The sequence below is a fragment of the Streptopelia decaocto genome (assembly GCF_964273445.1).
Source record: "Streptopelia decaocto genome assembly, chromosome: 9".
NCBI classification, from domain to species: Eukaryota; Metazoa; Chordata; class Aves; order Columbiformes; family Columbidae; genus Streptopelia; species Streptopelia decaocto.
In genome coordinates, this window is record NC_138664.1 from 14,616,020 (window position 1) to 14,632,581 (window position 16,562).

A 16,562-nucleotide genomic window follows, 5' to 3' on the forward strand; every position below is an offset into this window, starting at 1 on the left:
AAGAATTCATTTTTCAGAAGAAACATGTCTCCACTGAGAAAATACACTGCCTATACACTTAAACCTGACTGCTAAGGATGTCTTACAATGGCAGAACAAGGAAGACTCACATTGGTTTGCCATAAATTTCTTTCATGCCGTAACTGTATATGAATCACCTCAGGACAGCATGATTCACAGTGCCATACACAAGCCAAAGTCTCATTTGATGCTTACAAATGGCTTACAGTTTTTGACATTTAATACAAAAAATTATTTCATCTGTAGCACAAAGTTGAAGTACTCACTGATATCATCTTCATGATAAATGACAGAGTGGAAGGGTAGAGTTTTGTCCTTAATATATCTCTCTGCTGGCTCAATATAAAAGGTCCCACTGTGAGTTTGGATGAATCCTTCAAATTTTCCATCAATAACAGATCCATGGCTAAGACTTCCCTGCTCACCTGTTAAGGAAAAAAAATGCATTAGTTTTTCTGTGACTTTCTAAAAGCTTTCAGTCCTCTGCTAAATTTCAGCATACATTCTACCCAGGGTATTAAGCAGACAAAGCTAAAGCACGATACTTGCCTAATTATTCTGATTGTGCACCAGTTCCCAATTGCTATAAACCTACATGAATTATACAGTAATAAGATTCTGGATAACAGCCGTAAGGCATTCTTGCAGAAAGTTTGTGTCTGAATTTTTAAGACTAAGATTATTCAAAAGCAAGACATACAGTTATTCCAAAATCACAGTTACCAAGTTGAATAGCTTCCTATTCAGATGCAAAAATAACAAGTTTTAAAAGCATACAATGAAGAATTCTACTCTTGTCCTGGTTTTGTTAAAAAACAAGTTTCTCTTTTAGTGAATTTGCCTGTCAGCTAAAGCTTCATATTAGCTGCATTTTCCTGGAGAACCATATACATGTTTTGGTAAACATAGCAATGGAATCCGAAGTTATTGATAAGAACAGATTCACATCTTGCAAGAGGGGCAACGAGAAACAGGTGACCAAGAAACTGACCAACGAAGTATAATATCCCATTCACATGAATATTTCATATAAAAGTAGGAGATCACAAGGATCTCATCCCTTTTCCTTTTGCTTATGGCCGACATTAGGAGAGGACCTTGCTAGTCGTCCCTGTGAACTGAGGCCTGGTGAGAGACTGAATCTACCTCTGGCTGGCTGCAGAGTCCAATCCAGGACTTTGGGTGCCAGCTCTGCAGTTGCTGAGACTTTCAAGATTGGTTTTGTATATTTTGTATTATTTTCTCTATTCTTATTAGTAGCATCAGTAAAACATTTTAAATTTCTACAACTCTCTTCTCTCTGTCCTTCTTTTCCTCCCGATCGCCTGTCCTGAGTGGGAAGGAGGGAGGGGCAAAAGGGGGAAGGGGTGGAGAGGAGGTTAACAATACATCTGCCAGGGTTTTATTGTCACCCGGCAATCAAAACCCTCGACAACTCTGTAGTTCAAAGCTGTCACATATGCAGCATGTGATCCTATATCCAAGTCCTGTCCTTATATATCTCCTTACACAATTACTTAGAAAAACAAACAAAAAACAACAAAAGAAACCCTCACAGTGTGTATACTGAATTTTGAAAGCTTCTTTCAAAGATTTCCCTATATTCAAAACATCCATTTTTTCTCTTCAAGCGTAAGTTCCTTAAAAGTGTAGCTAGGTTTAAGTGTGGAATGGAGTGAATTTGAAACAGTCACAACCTGAAAAAGTCAAACTGTCCAAGTTTAATCATTAACAGCTACAACATGCAGCATCCTCAACAAGCCTTTCCTTAAGGAGGATTAAAGATTACTAAAAAAATGTTTATATGCTCCTCACTGAGGAGGGTTCAGAATCACACTATCAAATTGCCAGAACTGAACTCATTCCACACCACAACAAAAAGCTCCACACACCTTAAAAGTCCTCTGACCTACTGAAGTTGACTGGTAAGCTGGTCTACCTAGATGCATATAAAGTGCTAAGAGTGTATATTTTTCAGTTTAAAACTGTCACTTCAAGACTGTAGGACGTTACTAATAGAGATCTTCAGGAAGCAGTTAGATTCCTTTCAGAACCAAACAGACTGTATAAAAAAGGACAGAATAAGTCTTAAGCTTTTTCTTTTCATCTTTTACTTCCTTAAGTCTCCTTCCTTTTAAATCAATTTTACTTTCTGTATTTACTGAAATAGGGTATACTACGTTTAATGATGGTAGCTCTATATTCCTTAAATTCCTTTAAGCTAAGACCAATTCCTAATTATTTTTTTAATGCAGACAGCTATTTTTTTAAATGCAGATGAGTATGCTCATAAACAGAGTTGAACTTCAAGTTTATGGATATGAAAATTATTAGGTAAAAGTACTCAGTTGTTAAGTGTGACTGTTATATGAGAATAAAAGCAGATGAAGTTAAAATGCATTAAGATGAATTATCAAAGTTTAATAATGAAGATAACCTAATCACACAGATATTAATTTTCTGCGTTTCTCCAGTTTAAAATTACTGCACTTTAATCCATTTTGAATGTTGTACTTACCATAAATGTGTCCAGTGTAAATATGGGAGGTATCATAATCAATTACTTGATTTGATATTTCTACTTTAAAGTCATCACTAAAAAGAGATGTATCTCTCTTCATTCGAAGGTTGAAGTGTCTAAAGTGAATAAAACAAGATAGTAAATTGGCTTTGAGCTTCAACTACAAGAGCACTAAGCTAAGCACTTCTAACCAACATTTTTGGGTAAACAATTTGCAGACCCTGTAAAATCTACAGAAAATGTTTATACTGTATGAGAATTAGACCATAGACTAGAAGGATTTTCTCAAGCAACATTATTTGGACACTTTAAATACAAGTAGTTTGATTTACAAGATTTAAGCCAGAAACCAGGGTTAGACTCAAATGCATAAATCTAGAATTCCAACTTTGACTATACACTTGTTCCCATCCCTCCAGAAGACACAGATGTAGCTTAAGGGAACAAGCAACTATTTTACTCCACAGCACTGTGAAACAGAACAGATAAGAACAAGCATCAGCTTATTTTATTTTCATTGCCAACATTTAAGTAATGTAAATGAAATGCAGATGAACTAATTACTGTTCCAACTGAAACTCAAAAAGTAAGACAGGCAATAACATTAAATAAAATATACTTAAACTGGGGGAGTTACATGCACAACTATGTAGACTACTCACTGAATTATCTTGTTCAAATTACAACACTACATTCTTTGATTAGGAGTAGGATTTGCATCTTTATATGAAACATATTACATTGTCTTTGTTCAAATAAAAAAAAGTTTGGTTAAGTCAAGCAACATAACTGAAGTGTTTTAAAACACCTGATTTACATGAATTCACTCCTGTGACAACCGTTAGCTTACTTTTCAGAATTTCACTTGGTACTATCTTAAATTTTTTACACACTGTGCAAATACAGATCAGTGAAGTTGATGAAACTTCAGTCATTCAAGTTTTACTCTTGATTTTCTTCCTATATTTTTCTCTTTCTGCACAACCATGAAATTGAAGGAGTATTACAGTTATGTCAACAATTTATTACACAAAGAGTAACTGATAACGACTACATCTGTGTCAGTCTTCATCTAAAAAAAAAGTGCCCAGTCTCTCAGTATACTAATGATAGAGTTTCCATAGTGAAAGTTAGTTTCCATTTGTGCTAAAAGAAAAATAACCAAAACACTAAGCTCCACAGGGTAAAGTCGATCAAATCTAACTACTTTTTAGTATACCTGAAGCATATATATATCCTCAGTTTTCACTTCCACATTAAATAATAGGACACTACAGTTATAAGTACTTCAAAACAACTGTACATTAAAATTCAAGATCAAAGAAAAAAGCCACTTAAAACCTGGTAAGGGCTCTAGTGACTCATGTTGACTATTCTGTAATGCAAACCCTATTTCACAATCAAACTATATTTATTATTGTCGTCACAGTGTTAAAAAGCTTCAAAGTGAGTATCCTCCTCTGGTGATGCATTAGTTATCTACTACGAGGTTATGAAATTCTGTGATGTGGTTGGTAGATGGGGAAGATTAAACTTCAGCAATTCCCTGTAAGTCTTGGGCCTGGTGCCAAGCCAACCACTGCTCCTACCCTAGTTTCAGTACAGATGTATTACATTTTGTGAGGGCAGATTCTCTTGTTAAAAGGGAAGAAACAGTTCACTACAGGTGTGTTTGAGAATTGGAATCAGGGAAGAACACACACCAGCAAACAGTTAGTAGCTACTCATACCCAGACAGAAAGGCATGTTTTACGATAGACAGCTAGTATTTATAATACACAACATAGAGACAGAAAATAAAAATTCTTCTCTATGTTAGTCTCTATACTAGCTCTGTAAAACTGGCTTTTTGGTAACGTAGAGGTTCATGAGGATGAGTACATAACACGAACAAGCAATCCAGAAAAACATCATAGGACAGAATGCTACAAGATTATGCAATACATTTTGCTAAGAAAAACAACAACAAAAAACCCCAAACCAAAACAAAACCCACAAAAAAACCCCACAAGCAAACAAACGAAACCAAACATAACCCCAAATCAACCAAACATCCCCCAAAACACCAAACAAAAACAAAACACACAACAGAAAACAAAAGCAAAAAAAAGACTAGGCCATCTTGTGCGGCTCTTCTGTGCAGAAGTTAGAAATGAACGAGCAGAAAAAAAATAAGACCAGCATGGATAAGAATTTGAAGAACTTCATTCAAGTACTTCAAGAAGTTCTCCTCACTTTGGTTGTAACACACTGCTCAAGCTGTTCCAGAGATTCAAACTCCATTTTAGTTGGAGTTTTCCCTGTGCCTGAGTTGCCTGGAGTTACTGCGGATGAATCAGACTCTCCTCAAGTGCATCTGAACTGCAGTTCAGTGACAAGAGATATTAGATATTGTAGAACAGCTCTCCTCCCCTCTCTAGTATTTGATAGAAGACTTATTTCAGTAAGGACTCTGCGATTCTGTTTCTGTGATGAACTGATGAACTACTAATCTCAGCAAGAGCACCTATTATGGTAAAAATTACATTTTCCTGGTGAGAAAAAGAGGTAGTTTTTCTGAAAAAAAACCCTCAATCTACATAGCATTTTCCTCTGAGAAGTGCAAAAATGTTAGTTTAAAATTAGGTTTTGTTGTTGTTGTTGTTGTATTCATGTAACTTCCAAAAAAAAATGAGGAGCAATTACCATCTCTGATACTCAATTGTTTTACGAATTTCTTTATTGTTTTGAAGTACACTATATAAGACAATGCAGGACTTCTCATATACTAACTCCCATATATGTCAGTGGAGTGGGGAAAAAACCCAGACTTCTATCTCAGAATGGAAGTGAGTGATTTACCAAGATTAGCCTAAAACACCACCAAGCAGATAAGTGAACCAGTCCTAGGCCTCAGCTGTGAAGCCATCCAGAGTATCCTGTACTCAACTGCCAAGTCATCTACCTTCTCACCCTCACAATTTGGCATGACATTCAACGTTGCTTTGGACTACTGCTGTTGACCATCACATAATTGCGCTTTAGGATCAGTTTTGAGGTTTGCCCAGATGGGCTGCTCCGCAGGACTGGGCTTCAGGAGCAGCAGTGGGAAGCTCAGTAGGGTCTATCAAATCTGGGAATGGTTCTTCCTTCTGGATGGGATACCCTTCCATCAATATTGCCTTCAAAACAGACTGTTAGAAGTTATATGTATCAAATGAAGTTTCATTAATTTTCAAATTAAGAAGCCTCTATTTATTCTCCTTTAATTTTCCCCCTCTTCTTCCCTCCCACATTGGTATATAACCAACACTACAAAATCTAACCCATGATGTTAATTATCTATTAATAAAATTACCTCTATTTGCAGAATTAGAGAACTGTTTCAAATACAAAATAACACAGCTGTGTTTCACAATAACAATTCTCTGACCACTTGATTTCTTAATTTAGTTGAACTATTAGATAACATGATTGTCTCACAGCTATTTTTAAACAGGTCTTTTCTTGGTCATTCAAACATGCTCGATGGGAACAGGATTATCTGACTGGACTGTTCTCCATTTTAACACTGAAAAAAAGAAGTGACAAATCCTCCTTTACTCGTCCCCCACCAAAAAAAGTGAGAGGGAATGAGAGGCGCATGCAGGGAACAAGCATCTATTAGTCTCTACTCCAAGAATTCACAACTTTAACAAATCACCAAACTTTAAGCAATGGCAATCACAAACTCCCACCTATTACATGAAACGGCACATGGTGTTTTCCCTTTCCTCAAATTGCTGTAACCAGTGGCAGGTTGAGCAGACAGAATCACTCAGTGACCACAGGAGATTATTGGGGAAAAAAAGGAAAAAAGGCAAAAAGGAGATGGAAGAGTTACTCCACAGCTGGAAACAGCGGTTGGAAAAAGGAAATGGAAGGCGCTGGGATGGCAGCAGTGTGGAATGTGACTCCAGTACAAGGAGAGTCCTTTCAGGTTCTTACTCTTTTCTTCTCAGTAGGAACCAGACAAATCTTTGCAGCTGTACCTTCATGAGCATCCTCACAAGTCAGGATCTAGAAGATACTGCTCTGCTTGAGGTGCAAGTCTTTTATACTTACTTCTGCCACTTCAGAAGTCAAAGACTTTCTTCCCTGAAAAATGGATGAGGATTTATAATTGAAAGGGGAGAATAATTTGAGCCCTTCTAACTGTTTCCACATGAGGCATCCCAAAGTCTAAACTTGGTTCCCACAGACTGTCAGACTCATTCCAACCCTGAACTACATTAAATAGAAGACAGCTCAATAATGTAACGGTGGATTTAAATTACTCACAATCTAAGTACAGAACCATCATACTTATGGACATTCTTACTTTTCACACTGTTTTCACTTACTATTAAACCCATGTAACATACTCCATCGCCATTTAACTGACAATTCCCATGGTCCCACTACTGACACTGAAGAAAATGTGTCCTTGAAACAGCACATGGTGGGGTCTCCAGGTTTATCATTCTTTCTACTACCCACCTAGACGCAGATAGAAGGTATCATCCTCTAGTAAGTATTTGTCTAAAAAACAATCTCTACAGCATTGCAACACCTTGCAAGCCAGCCAGAACGCTTGCAGCTCATGCTGGTTTTCTATTGGCACCTCTAGAGCAGCACTCGTGATTGTTCAGAGATTTCTTTCCTCACCTTCACAAGTCAGACTTGCTAAGCTTGTTAGTCTAGAAGGAACACAACTGAGGATGGAGCCTCCATCCTGAACAATTTGCCACTGATTATTCTTGATATCCAGAGTTGCAAACACATAAGCTAGCCCAGGTAACAGAAACCATCCAAGTAGGACTGCAAGTAGCTACATGTTGGTTAATTTACATGTGAGTCAGTCAAGTATCTCTGTCCTGAACACTATGGTTTGCAGATTTTAAAAGCAGAATAGTCTCTACCCAGGGTTGATTTTTTTTTTTCCTTTCAGTAAAACTTCTTTGGGAAGTTAAGTGCAGATTCTGTCACTTGGTTTCCAGTTTTCCAAAATAACCTTCTCATTTGTATTTACATAAAGTTGAATATTTATATGCAGCGCTGTGTTCTAACAATTAAAAAAAAAATTAGATCAAAAAAACAGATAAAGATGTACTAGAAAAAATCACAAGGCAAAGTTACTACATGAATTCAAACTAAGAAACTAGAAAGATGCTTTCCTAGTGAAACAAATAAAGACACAGAAATGAACCTGCTAGCTGATCATATGGGCACATTTGAAGCATGTAGCACGGTTTTCACTGAAGTCTACTGCTTTTCGCTTTCAGAACATCACTTTTTGAGAACATGGCTATGCCTACTAAAGTTTGTTGGCCAAGGAGCAAAGTCGTATAAGCATTAATGTCAAGTTTATCTGTGTGGCTGGGAAACCCTGCGCCCAGCAGGGCAGCCTCACCCGACCAGCGCTGCAGTGCCGGGGTCCCTTGGATGGATGGGACTGAAACACCAAATGCCTTTTTAACCACAAGAGCTACCTGTATTCCAGCTCACCGTATTTAAGCTTATAAACTGCAAGACATTTAAACAACAGATCCAGACTCTAAAATATTTTTAGATGAAAACAATAAAAAAAGATTACAGATTACTGTAGAACTGAGAATAAAAAAAACCAAAACAATATACTTCATTAAGGTCAAAATTTTGTGGTCCACCCCACCATTCAAGACTGTACTAGAAAGTTCAACTAATGTATGACAGATAGCTGCACAGAAAATCAATATTAAAGCCAATCAGCAAACAGTGCTTCACAAATTTGCCTTGTCAAATGGTACAGTGAGCACAGATTAAGACCCAAAGCCACACAATTTCACAATATACATTCTCGTTGTTATAAAAGTTCCTCTGCTTAATGCAAAACACTGTAGAAAGTAATAGAATACTTATTAACTAATCAATTAATGACCATTATTCCAAATTGGGTGACAATTAAAGCATTTTTACCTGGCAGCAGAATCATATGGTCCTTCTGCAACACATAGCTTTACACAGCATTTTCTTAATTATAAAGACATTGCAGAAAATTTGCTCCTTAACTACAGGAGACAAGAAGTCACATGCCGTACCCTACTAACAGCAGTAATGAGACTGATGCAAATGTTTCCAACTGCTTATTGATCCAAACGCCACTCTTGGCACTTTGACCTGAGCAGGCAGCACTGCCTCACGCAGCAGCTTGTCTGACAGCAGCTGCCTGGCTCCTGCCACTTCACCTGCCAAGTTATTTGAAGTAATAATAACCAAATCTTGGCACCCACTGGACTTGCCACATTAGGCACAGGCATACTGTTACCTTTTTATAGAACCATGAAGAAAGAACAACAACTCACGCCTTGCCTCCCCCATACAAACTCAAGAAGGACTGGATAACAAGATTTTTCTAAACTTCCTCCCCTCCAAAAGCCACTTATTGCTGTAGTTCTAAAGCTAGAGAGCGGAGCTGGGTGTGTGCGCTTTCAGATACACGGGGGTATGCTCTTGTAGTGAGGCACAACAGTAGCCAAGAACATTCTGGTAAACAAGAAAACGAGAAGGAAAATGTCTAATGGTCACCAAGGACCAGTATCACTGATCTTTAATGGAGTGGAAGAAAAACTTGTTTTTTACCCTTGGTTAGAAGATATCCCAGTTTCTGACTATCATAATGCAAACTAATACAAGCGTTTATGCAGACTGCCCTGAAATATATAATAGCCCACTATATTTTGGCACACAGTAGAAGAAAATAAGTACTTTTGAATCCAGATGAACCATATAAGGTGGTGGAGACTGAAGAATAGGTTACTCCAGTTGCAGAAACTGGCATAATCATCTACTGTTTACATGATTTTAACCCTATAGTGAAATAGTTTTTAAGATTCGCATATGCTCAGCTAAAATAATCTGGATTTAGCAGCCATGACTTGTAAACCCAAATTAAAATATGGAGAAGCATTTATTAGTGAAGCCCGCACTTCTAAACTATCTCGGGTTTTATAGAATAATCTAACAATATTCAACAGCTGAATGTTTTAATATTCTCAAGCATAATCACGTGATAGGTCTTTTTATTTGTATGGCCTAAAAAGAAGCGATGGTGCAAGCATTACCATTAACATTTTTCTTACTATAAGGATCACATATAGGCCATATATTACAACACACGTCTCAACTTAACAACTTACAGTATTTTTTTAAACAAAATTTTAGGCAAAAATCTAAGGAAAATTGTAGCTAAATTGCCAAACATTTCAAAGAAGCTCTCAATGCATCTTTGATTTAGTAATAAGCAGGTGTTATCATGTGTTCAAGTACCACTTGAAAACTCAACTGTTCACTCAAGTTGCATGGGCAGCTTTCCCAAGCAAGACTCATCGACTGATCCAAGAGAAAGAGTGACAGTGGGTGTGGATAGGTGATTAACAAGACAAAGTAAGAAAAATTTAGAAAGCCTAGATTATTAGGAACGCATTAAGTAAAAAGTTGATTGACAGTACAGTTTAACGCTACATTCCTCTGAATGCATCAGCGTCTCAGGAATTCAGAGTTTTGTCATGAGGTAAAAAGGTACAGTTCAGGGAACAGCAGATGGCACGGGAGCTTTTCAAGTTCTCTACTCAAAATCACTATGAATTAAGTATCCAGTATATTTCTGACGATCTACAGTCGATAGGAGGAACTCAGTTTAAGATGGTCTATAATTAATACATTGCAAATGTCTATACTGAAATGCCTACAGTGAAAAAGTGAAGAAAACTTTCCAACTCCTCTGCATGAGAAAGACTGTGTTCAGTAAGTGAGCAAGTGCACATACGCATTTTGCCACTAAGTCAAAAGAAAGTACAAAATACAATGTCAGTTTTAGCGATGTTATGCCATATTAAATTCCTTCACCATAGCCCAGGCTCGTGCCATAGGCATTGCTCTTCTATGAATAATTCCATATATTTTTGTTTGTTTGGTGTGGGTTTGTTTTTTTCTGTGTGTGTGGGGGGGGAGGAGGTTTGGTTTGTTGTTTTTTTTTAATTGGCAGGAAGGAGAGGGGAAAGAGCAGAAGCGGTGCACTAAATTCAAAAGCTACTTCATGCCAAGAACTTGGTTGGATAATATTAACACTGTGCATTCATTAACTTTGCAGAAACCTTCCCTGGACTCAAAGGGCACCTTAAATTAACTCAAACACTCAATAAAAACTGGCAGGTGGAAGAGCTATGATACATAACCAGGATTGTTTTAAAACTTCCTGTTCCTTCCAATTTGAAGCATTATAGAAATGAGTACATTTTGCACCACAGGTGAAGCAATAACATCAACTTATCTAAACAACACTCTTTATGATTTAGAAGAATTACTAGGTATTCATAGGTTAGTTTCAGCAATTTTAACTGCCCTATTAAGCTAGTGTTTTAGCATGGAATAGTGGCTTGTTTGGTTCAATTCAGGCATTGCATCTGCCATAACAAGCTGTATTTTAGATTACCCAACAAAACTTTTGAAAAATTACTGTTCTTAACAGTGTACTGTGTAGCATTTAACTTTCAGATGAAGGTTAAATAAAGCAGCATTTCTAAACAATGATGTTATACACCCATTTGTAGAACTACTTAGTTTTGTGTGGAAAAAAAAGGTAGCTTTGGGTTTAATTCCATTATTGCAGTATCTGTTTCACTATTAAACTGTTACTAGCCCATGATTAAAGAGCCACTTTAACTTTGTATCAATATATAATATTTCTATTAGTGTTTATTTTTTCCTTTTTCAACAAAAGAGTGCTATGAAATATAGTTCTTAAATCCAAACAGTCTACTGAATAGTTGCTACTTACAAGTTCACTGTCCAGAAGAAGACTGGCAGCTATGAGTATTTTACGATTGTGTAAGTTTGATGAATGCTAATCTGGCATACATCAGCACTGCCACTGAAAAGGCATCTTCCCTCACCACTTCTGCTTATTTCTGCACCCTTTCTTCTCGCAGCAAGTTTGCTTATATACGGAAATAAACAAGAAATTAAACTGATCAAAAAAGAACCACCCAAATCACTTTCCCATCCTGACTGGCCACGTGACCAACAGGTGCTTCCTCTGGCCCAGACGGAAAGATGAGGTTGATAAAAGTCCACACTGGTACCAGAGTTACAGCCGAGGAACCGCTGTGGCCCAGCGAGCTGTACTGGGTGTTTCCAGCGCTGAAGGGCAGGAAATATCAGACAGCGCTTCCACTGTTTCCTACAGAACACAGACACTTCTGCAGAAGTCAACTCAGACCACAAGATACAACTTCAGTACTTACAAGTAGCAATAGTTTAGTACTTTTGTTAAGGAGATGCAAGTGGGACAGCCGTGTGCCAATACACCACTATACCTGGACAAAGTCCTAACTAACCATTCAGTGTAACATCATTTAAAAACATGAGGTTTAAATTTTCACAATCTCAAACCTCACATTGGCTGAATGCCTTTAAGTTTCATCACCTGTATTTAAAAAAACCAACACGTTAAGAGTCCATGGGCTAACTCTAAATGGTTTAAGTATTTTGCAAAAGCTTTATGTCCTACCTTAGCACAAAGTAATCAGAATATCTGACAGAAAGGTTTTAATGTTGTCATTCTCAGTGATGACATATATTCACAACAAATTAGCTACAACTATAAAAAGCAATCCTATTTATACAGTTTTTCTAACTGCTATACATCTTCAAAACTACTAAATAGACTGTATGAAGCAAAACAATTAACTTGATCCTTCCTAGTTCACATTTAAAGAAAAAAAAATATTTTGTAAGAACATACTCCGACTGATAGACAGGAATTTGTGGATTAAGTTTACAGGCTGTCAGCTACCCTCTCTTTGGCAGGAAGTGTTAGATGTGTCACAGGAAAACTACCAAAATCCTGAACTATGGACTGGTTTGACCTTATCATAAGTTTCCATTCAGCTTCCTCAGTTAATGATGGATTTGTGCCTCGGAGCATAGGGACTTAGAATCAATTCCACATACAAACACCAACACTTTCCTTCATGAGTAATAGCAGCTGCTATCAAAATCTTTACAAACCTGTTTGTCTAAGGTCTGGTGTGACTAAGAGCCATAAAGCAATAGAGGAAATATTTTTTAGACCTCATTATCATAGGTACAGTTAACATTTTTATATGATAAGGACTTTCAGGCCACCTTATTAACACAGATAGAATGCACAGGGAAAGCTAGGGGCTCTGTTTTACATCTGAGTATTATGGGATCTTCACCAGTGACAAGATGACCTGCTCAAACAGACTGCAATGTAGATGGCTCCCAGAAAAAATTGTCTCCTCCTCCGTTCATCACCCCTTGAAGTCATAGCAGGGCTTTTTGCGAAATAATTTTCAGCTGGATCAGTTCCCAGAGCCTATTCCTTCCATGGTTTTAAGACTACCAGTGCTAGCAGAAAGCTGATGCTGGGAATGCAGTCGGGCCTGTTCGTGTCTGCAGTAGTACACACTTTGGTAAACCAAAATTAACCATCAGTCTGCAGCTTACGAGTAGCAGCATTAGACTGAACCTAATCTTCACTGTCTTGCAACCTTCCTGGAGATGTAATTTAAAAGTGGAGAGGCTTACAATATGAGGAGCCTTGAAACACTATACTCTGCAGTCTGGTTTATTAGAACAATTTAATAGCAAAGACTAGAGATTGCCTGTGAAGCTACAGCAGAGACAGCAGCAATATGGCTCTTCTTTACATAATAAAATTCCCTGGACTAAAAAACCCACAAAATGTTACTTTAAGGACTTAGAATTCAGAATTTGGGTTGCAGTTTTACAGCAGTTACAAATACAACACCAATGCTAACTTTTTGGAAGCATGCACTAAAATTCAGTCATTACATTATACACCTCCAGTAGCAACTTCACTCCCTGAAGAAATTACAAGCTGGCACAGAAGCAGAACACTTACCCATAAAACAATGTTCCAAACAGATTCAGAGGACCTGGTTTTACCTTTGCTCTGTCAAACTTCCTATGTTTCTATATATGGCTAGCAATTATTTATCAAGGTCTAATTATTTAAATTGTAGCTAAAATAATTATAAAAGCAAGGGCACAACATATTCCTCAAATACATTAAGACAGTGGTGCTGCAAAGGAGGGAGTCAAAGAAACAAAGATACAGACACAAATATTTTAGCTTTCTTACTGCTTCTCCTCAGTTATACAGAATGCAGGAAATTCTGAAGTACAAACACACCTTCCTAAATGAAACCTACAAATTATACTCCAGTTGCTCACATTGAATATCTAACTTTTGTACTGGATCTTACAATCACATGACAAATGCAAGGCACATCAAGCCTTGTAACAGCAAATATGCTTTCCCCATGTCAAATAATTGCTAAATTCCGCAACAGAACAGAAAATAGATGGCTCCATTACACAAGAAGCAGAACACATTTTTTACCTACTTTGTGATTTCAAATACAATTTGAAATTTTACTTTTCCTCAATTGAATCTCCTCAGGCAGTCTGGCATTATAAACTCAGAATCAACTTCCATTCTGTTCCCAATATGATTCCACTGTTTAAGCTGCGAAGTGCATGAATAGTTACCACCAGAAGTTTGAATGAGAGATTACAAGCAACAATTTCACACTTATACCGGACAGCAAACACTTCATAGAAACTCTAAGCACTGTATTTTAGTGTATTCTAGCCAACATAAGTCGGATGACTGTATTTCACCATTTACATTCCACTATATAATTAAAACACATAAATGAATAAAACATTTTAAACAAATACCTTTAAAAATATTACTAACCTTCCATGAGCATGAAAATCTAGGCGCAAGAACTGATCTTCATGCGATACTGCTCTTTTGGCACGCTGGTGTTTTTGGTGTAACAGATCCACATCGTAAGACAATCCTTCATAATGTCTAATGTACTTATTCAGAGGATTTCCATACTGGCCTGAAAAGATAAAAAAGTAGGGTTTATCATGTCTGAGAAATTACTAAGGTTACAACCACACTACCAGGTATGGCAGATCTGTGGTGCAAAACAGTTGGTGATGAGGCCCCAACTTCCACATTATATGCAATTTAGCTTTCCTTTTTCTCCCCTGTACACTTCAGATTCATTCTACTCTGGTCCCACAGCCTGACTGCACACTAGCAGTCAGTGTCTCAGGTGGACTCGGAAGGCATCTTCCATTTTAATTTCAATCAAAATGAGTACAGTTGATTTAGTCTAAAACTACTCGGCAATGCAAACTACAACATCGTAGACAGGAATGATTGAGAGACGTTTCAGAAACGCACTCCTGATCCAAACATGAAAAGTGCAACAGCTGAACATCTTTCTTCTGGTTCCCTAGAAGGACTGTATTTCCAGCCTCACTCTGTACTCATGACAACAAAGTGTCTGCTCAGAATGCCAAATATCCAGAAAAATGAAGAGCAAATCATGCCAGCCAGCAACAGAACATTTTGCATCACATGGAATGTTCTATCCCATGGAAAAGTTTTATTAAACATGTATCTCCAAAGACACAGATTCAGTTCAGTCTATTTTGGACACTCCTAAGGTAATATTTCTGACTCGCATTAAGAGTGCCTGACAGAAAAAAGGGAAAGATTTTGGTCCTCCCATCCTAACGGAGGAAGGGACACGCAGAACTGAGCAGAGGCACTAGCACTTCAGAGCTTTTCACAGATCTATAATACACATACAGAGGACCACCATATCAGCTCTGCATTTACACCAGAAATTAAACATTTCACTATAAGACAGTAGTTTTCACTCCAAGGTCAGCATTAGTAGGTCAGTAACAGGAGAGCAAATGCCTTGTGCTGCCCAGACAGCTGTCAGGCGCACTGCTGAGAGGCACTTTTGCCTACCAAACAGCCAACAGGACAGCAACTGCAAGAACTGAAACTCTAAAGAAATTAATATAGTACTATTTTCCTTCCGATGAGGAGCCACTATATGCGCTACAGACATTTGGTTAATTCTGACTTTGGTCACTTCTCCCAATTAAGTGCAGAGTTTTTAGCCAGGATTCATCATCTTGTTAGTTAACGCATCCCAAGCAATCATATAAATGCGTGCACAATAAATCAGCAGCACCGCATTTATTTCATGAGAAGGATATTTTCATAGCCTGATCACCAAAGTCTCCATCCCTGACTCGGCACATTCAACACTGATGATCTTTTCAAGTCTTACCACATTTTTATCTTAAACACCAGCACTAGAATACTACGCATGAAAAATACTTCATCTACCTGCCAAAAGTAAACACAAATATTATGGAAGGAATTAGTAAGAGGAAGTGATTCAGCAACTGTGATCAGAGACCAAAAAAGACAGAAGTTCCAACAGTAGAAAATAATGTGGATAAATAGAAAAAAACCAAAACACACAATTCGTGGAGCAAACCACCGCATCTTTGCAGTGGAGACAGTGCACACAGTATTTTACATACACATTGAAAAATAAGTTTTAAAACAGTTTCTATTTAAAATATCCAACCATAAGGAATTAGTTTAGACTCTACAGTCAAAAGTGAGATCATTTCAGTGGTTCTGGTTTCAAAGCCAGGTAATATATGACCCAAATTATGTCTTGTTTCATGATGTACCAAACATTTAAGCCAGTAAAGAATTAAAGATATTAAGTGTATAGTTTCAAAACTCCAAGGAGTAATTGTATGTTTTAATACATAACTTTTATCAGCACCTAGAATGCAAACATTCACCCTATTTGAAACAAAGCCTTGCAGTATTCTTCTACACAGTTTACCCATAAAAACACCCAATTCTTTTCTCTTGTAACTCTACTGAAGCACCTATTTGATACACAAAGTAGCTTCTGTAACGATCACTTAAAGGCAAACACCATCTCTTACAGTTTTATTATGCAAAAAGTCTAATTTTCTTTTAAGCAGCCTGTGACAGCAAGATATTGCCAAATGCATATGGAGAAGGAATCTTTCAGCACGGTCAATGTTTAGTAAAAATTTCCATACAAATTCTTACACACATGGCCCT

The 16,562-nt window shown here is 37.3% G+C and overlaps 1 protein-coding gene across 1 annotated transcript in view; it reads right to left on the reverse strand.

Moving 5' to 3' along the window:
- ADAM10 (ADAM metallopeptidase domain 10) overlaps window positions 1-16,562 on the reverse strand; it is a 45,571-nt gene that overhangs the window by 20,042 nt on the left and 8,967 nt on the right. Inside the window, exons 2-4 of the mRNA XM_082061060.1 lie at window positions 14,331-14,481; window positions 2,540-2,658; window positions 288-446 (exon numbers count right to left, since the gene is read on the reverse strand). Coding sequence (XP_081917186.1) covers window positions 288-446; window positions 2,540-2,658; window positions 14,331-14,481 — 429 coding nt within the window. The remainder of the gene's footprint in view (window positions 1-287; window positions 447-2,539; window positions 2,659-14,330; window positions 14,482-16,562) is intronic.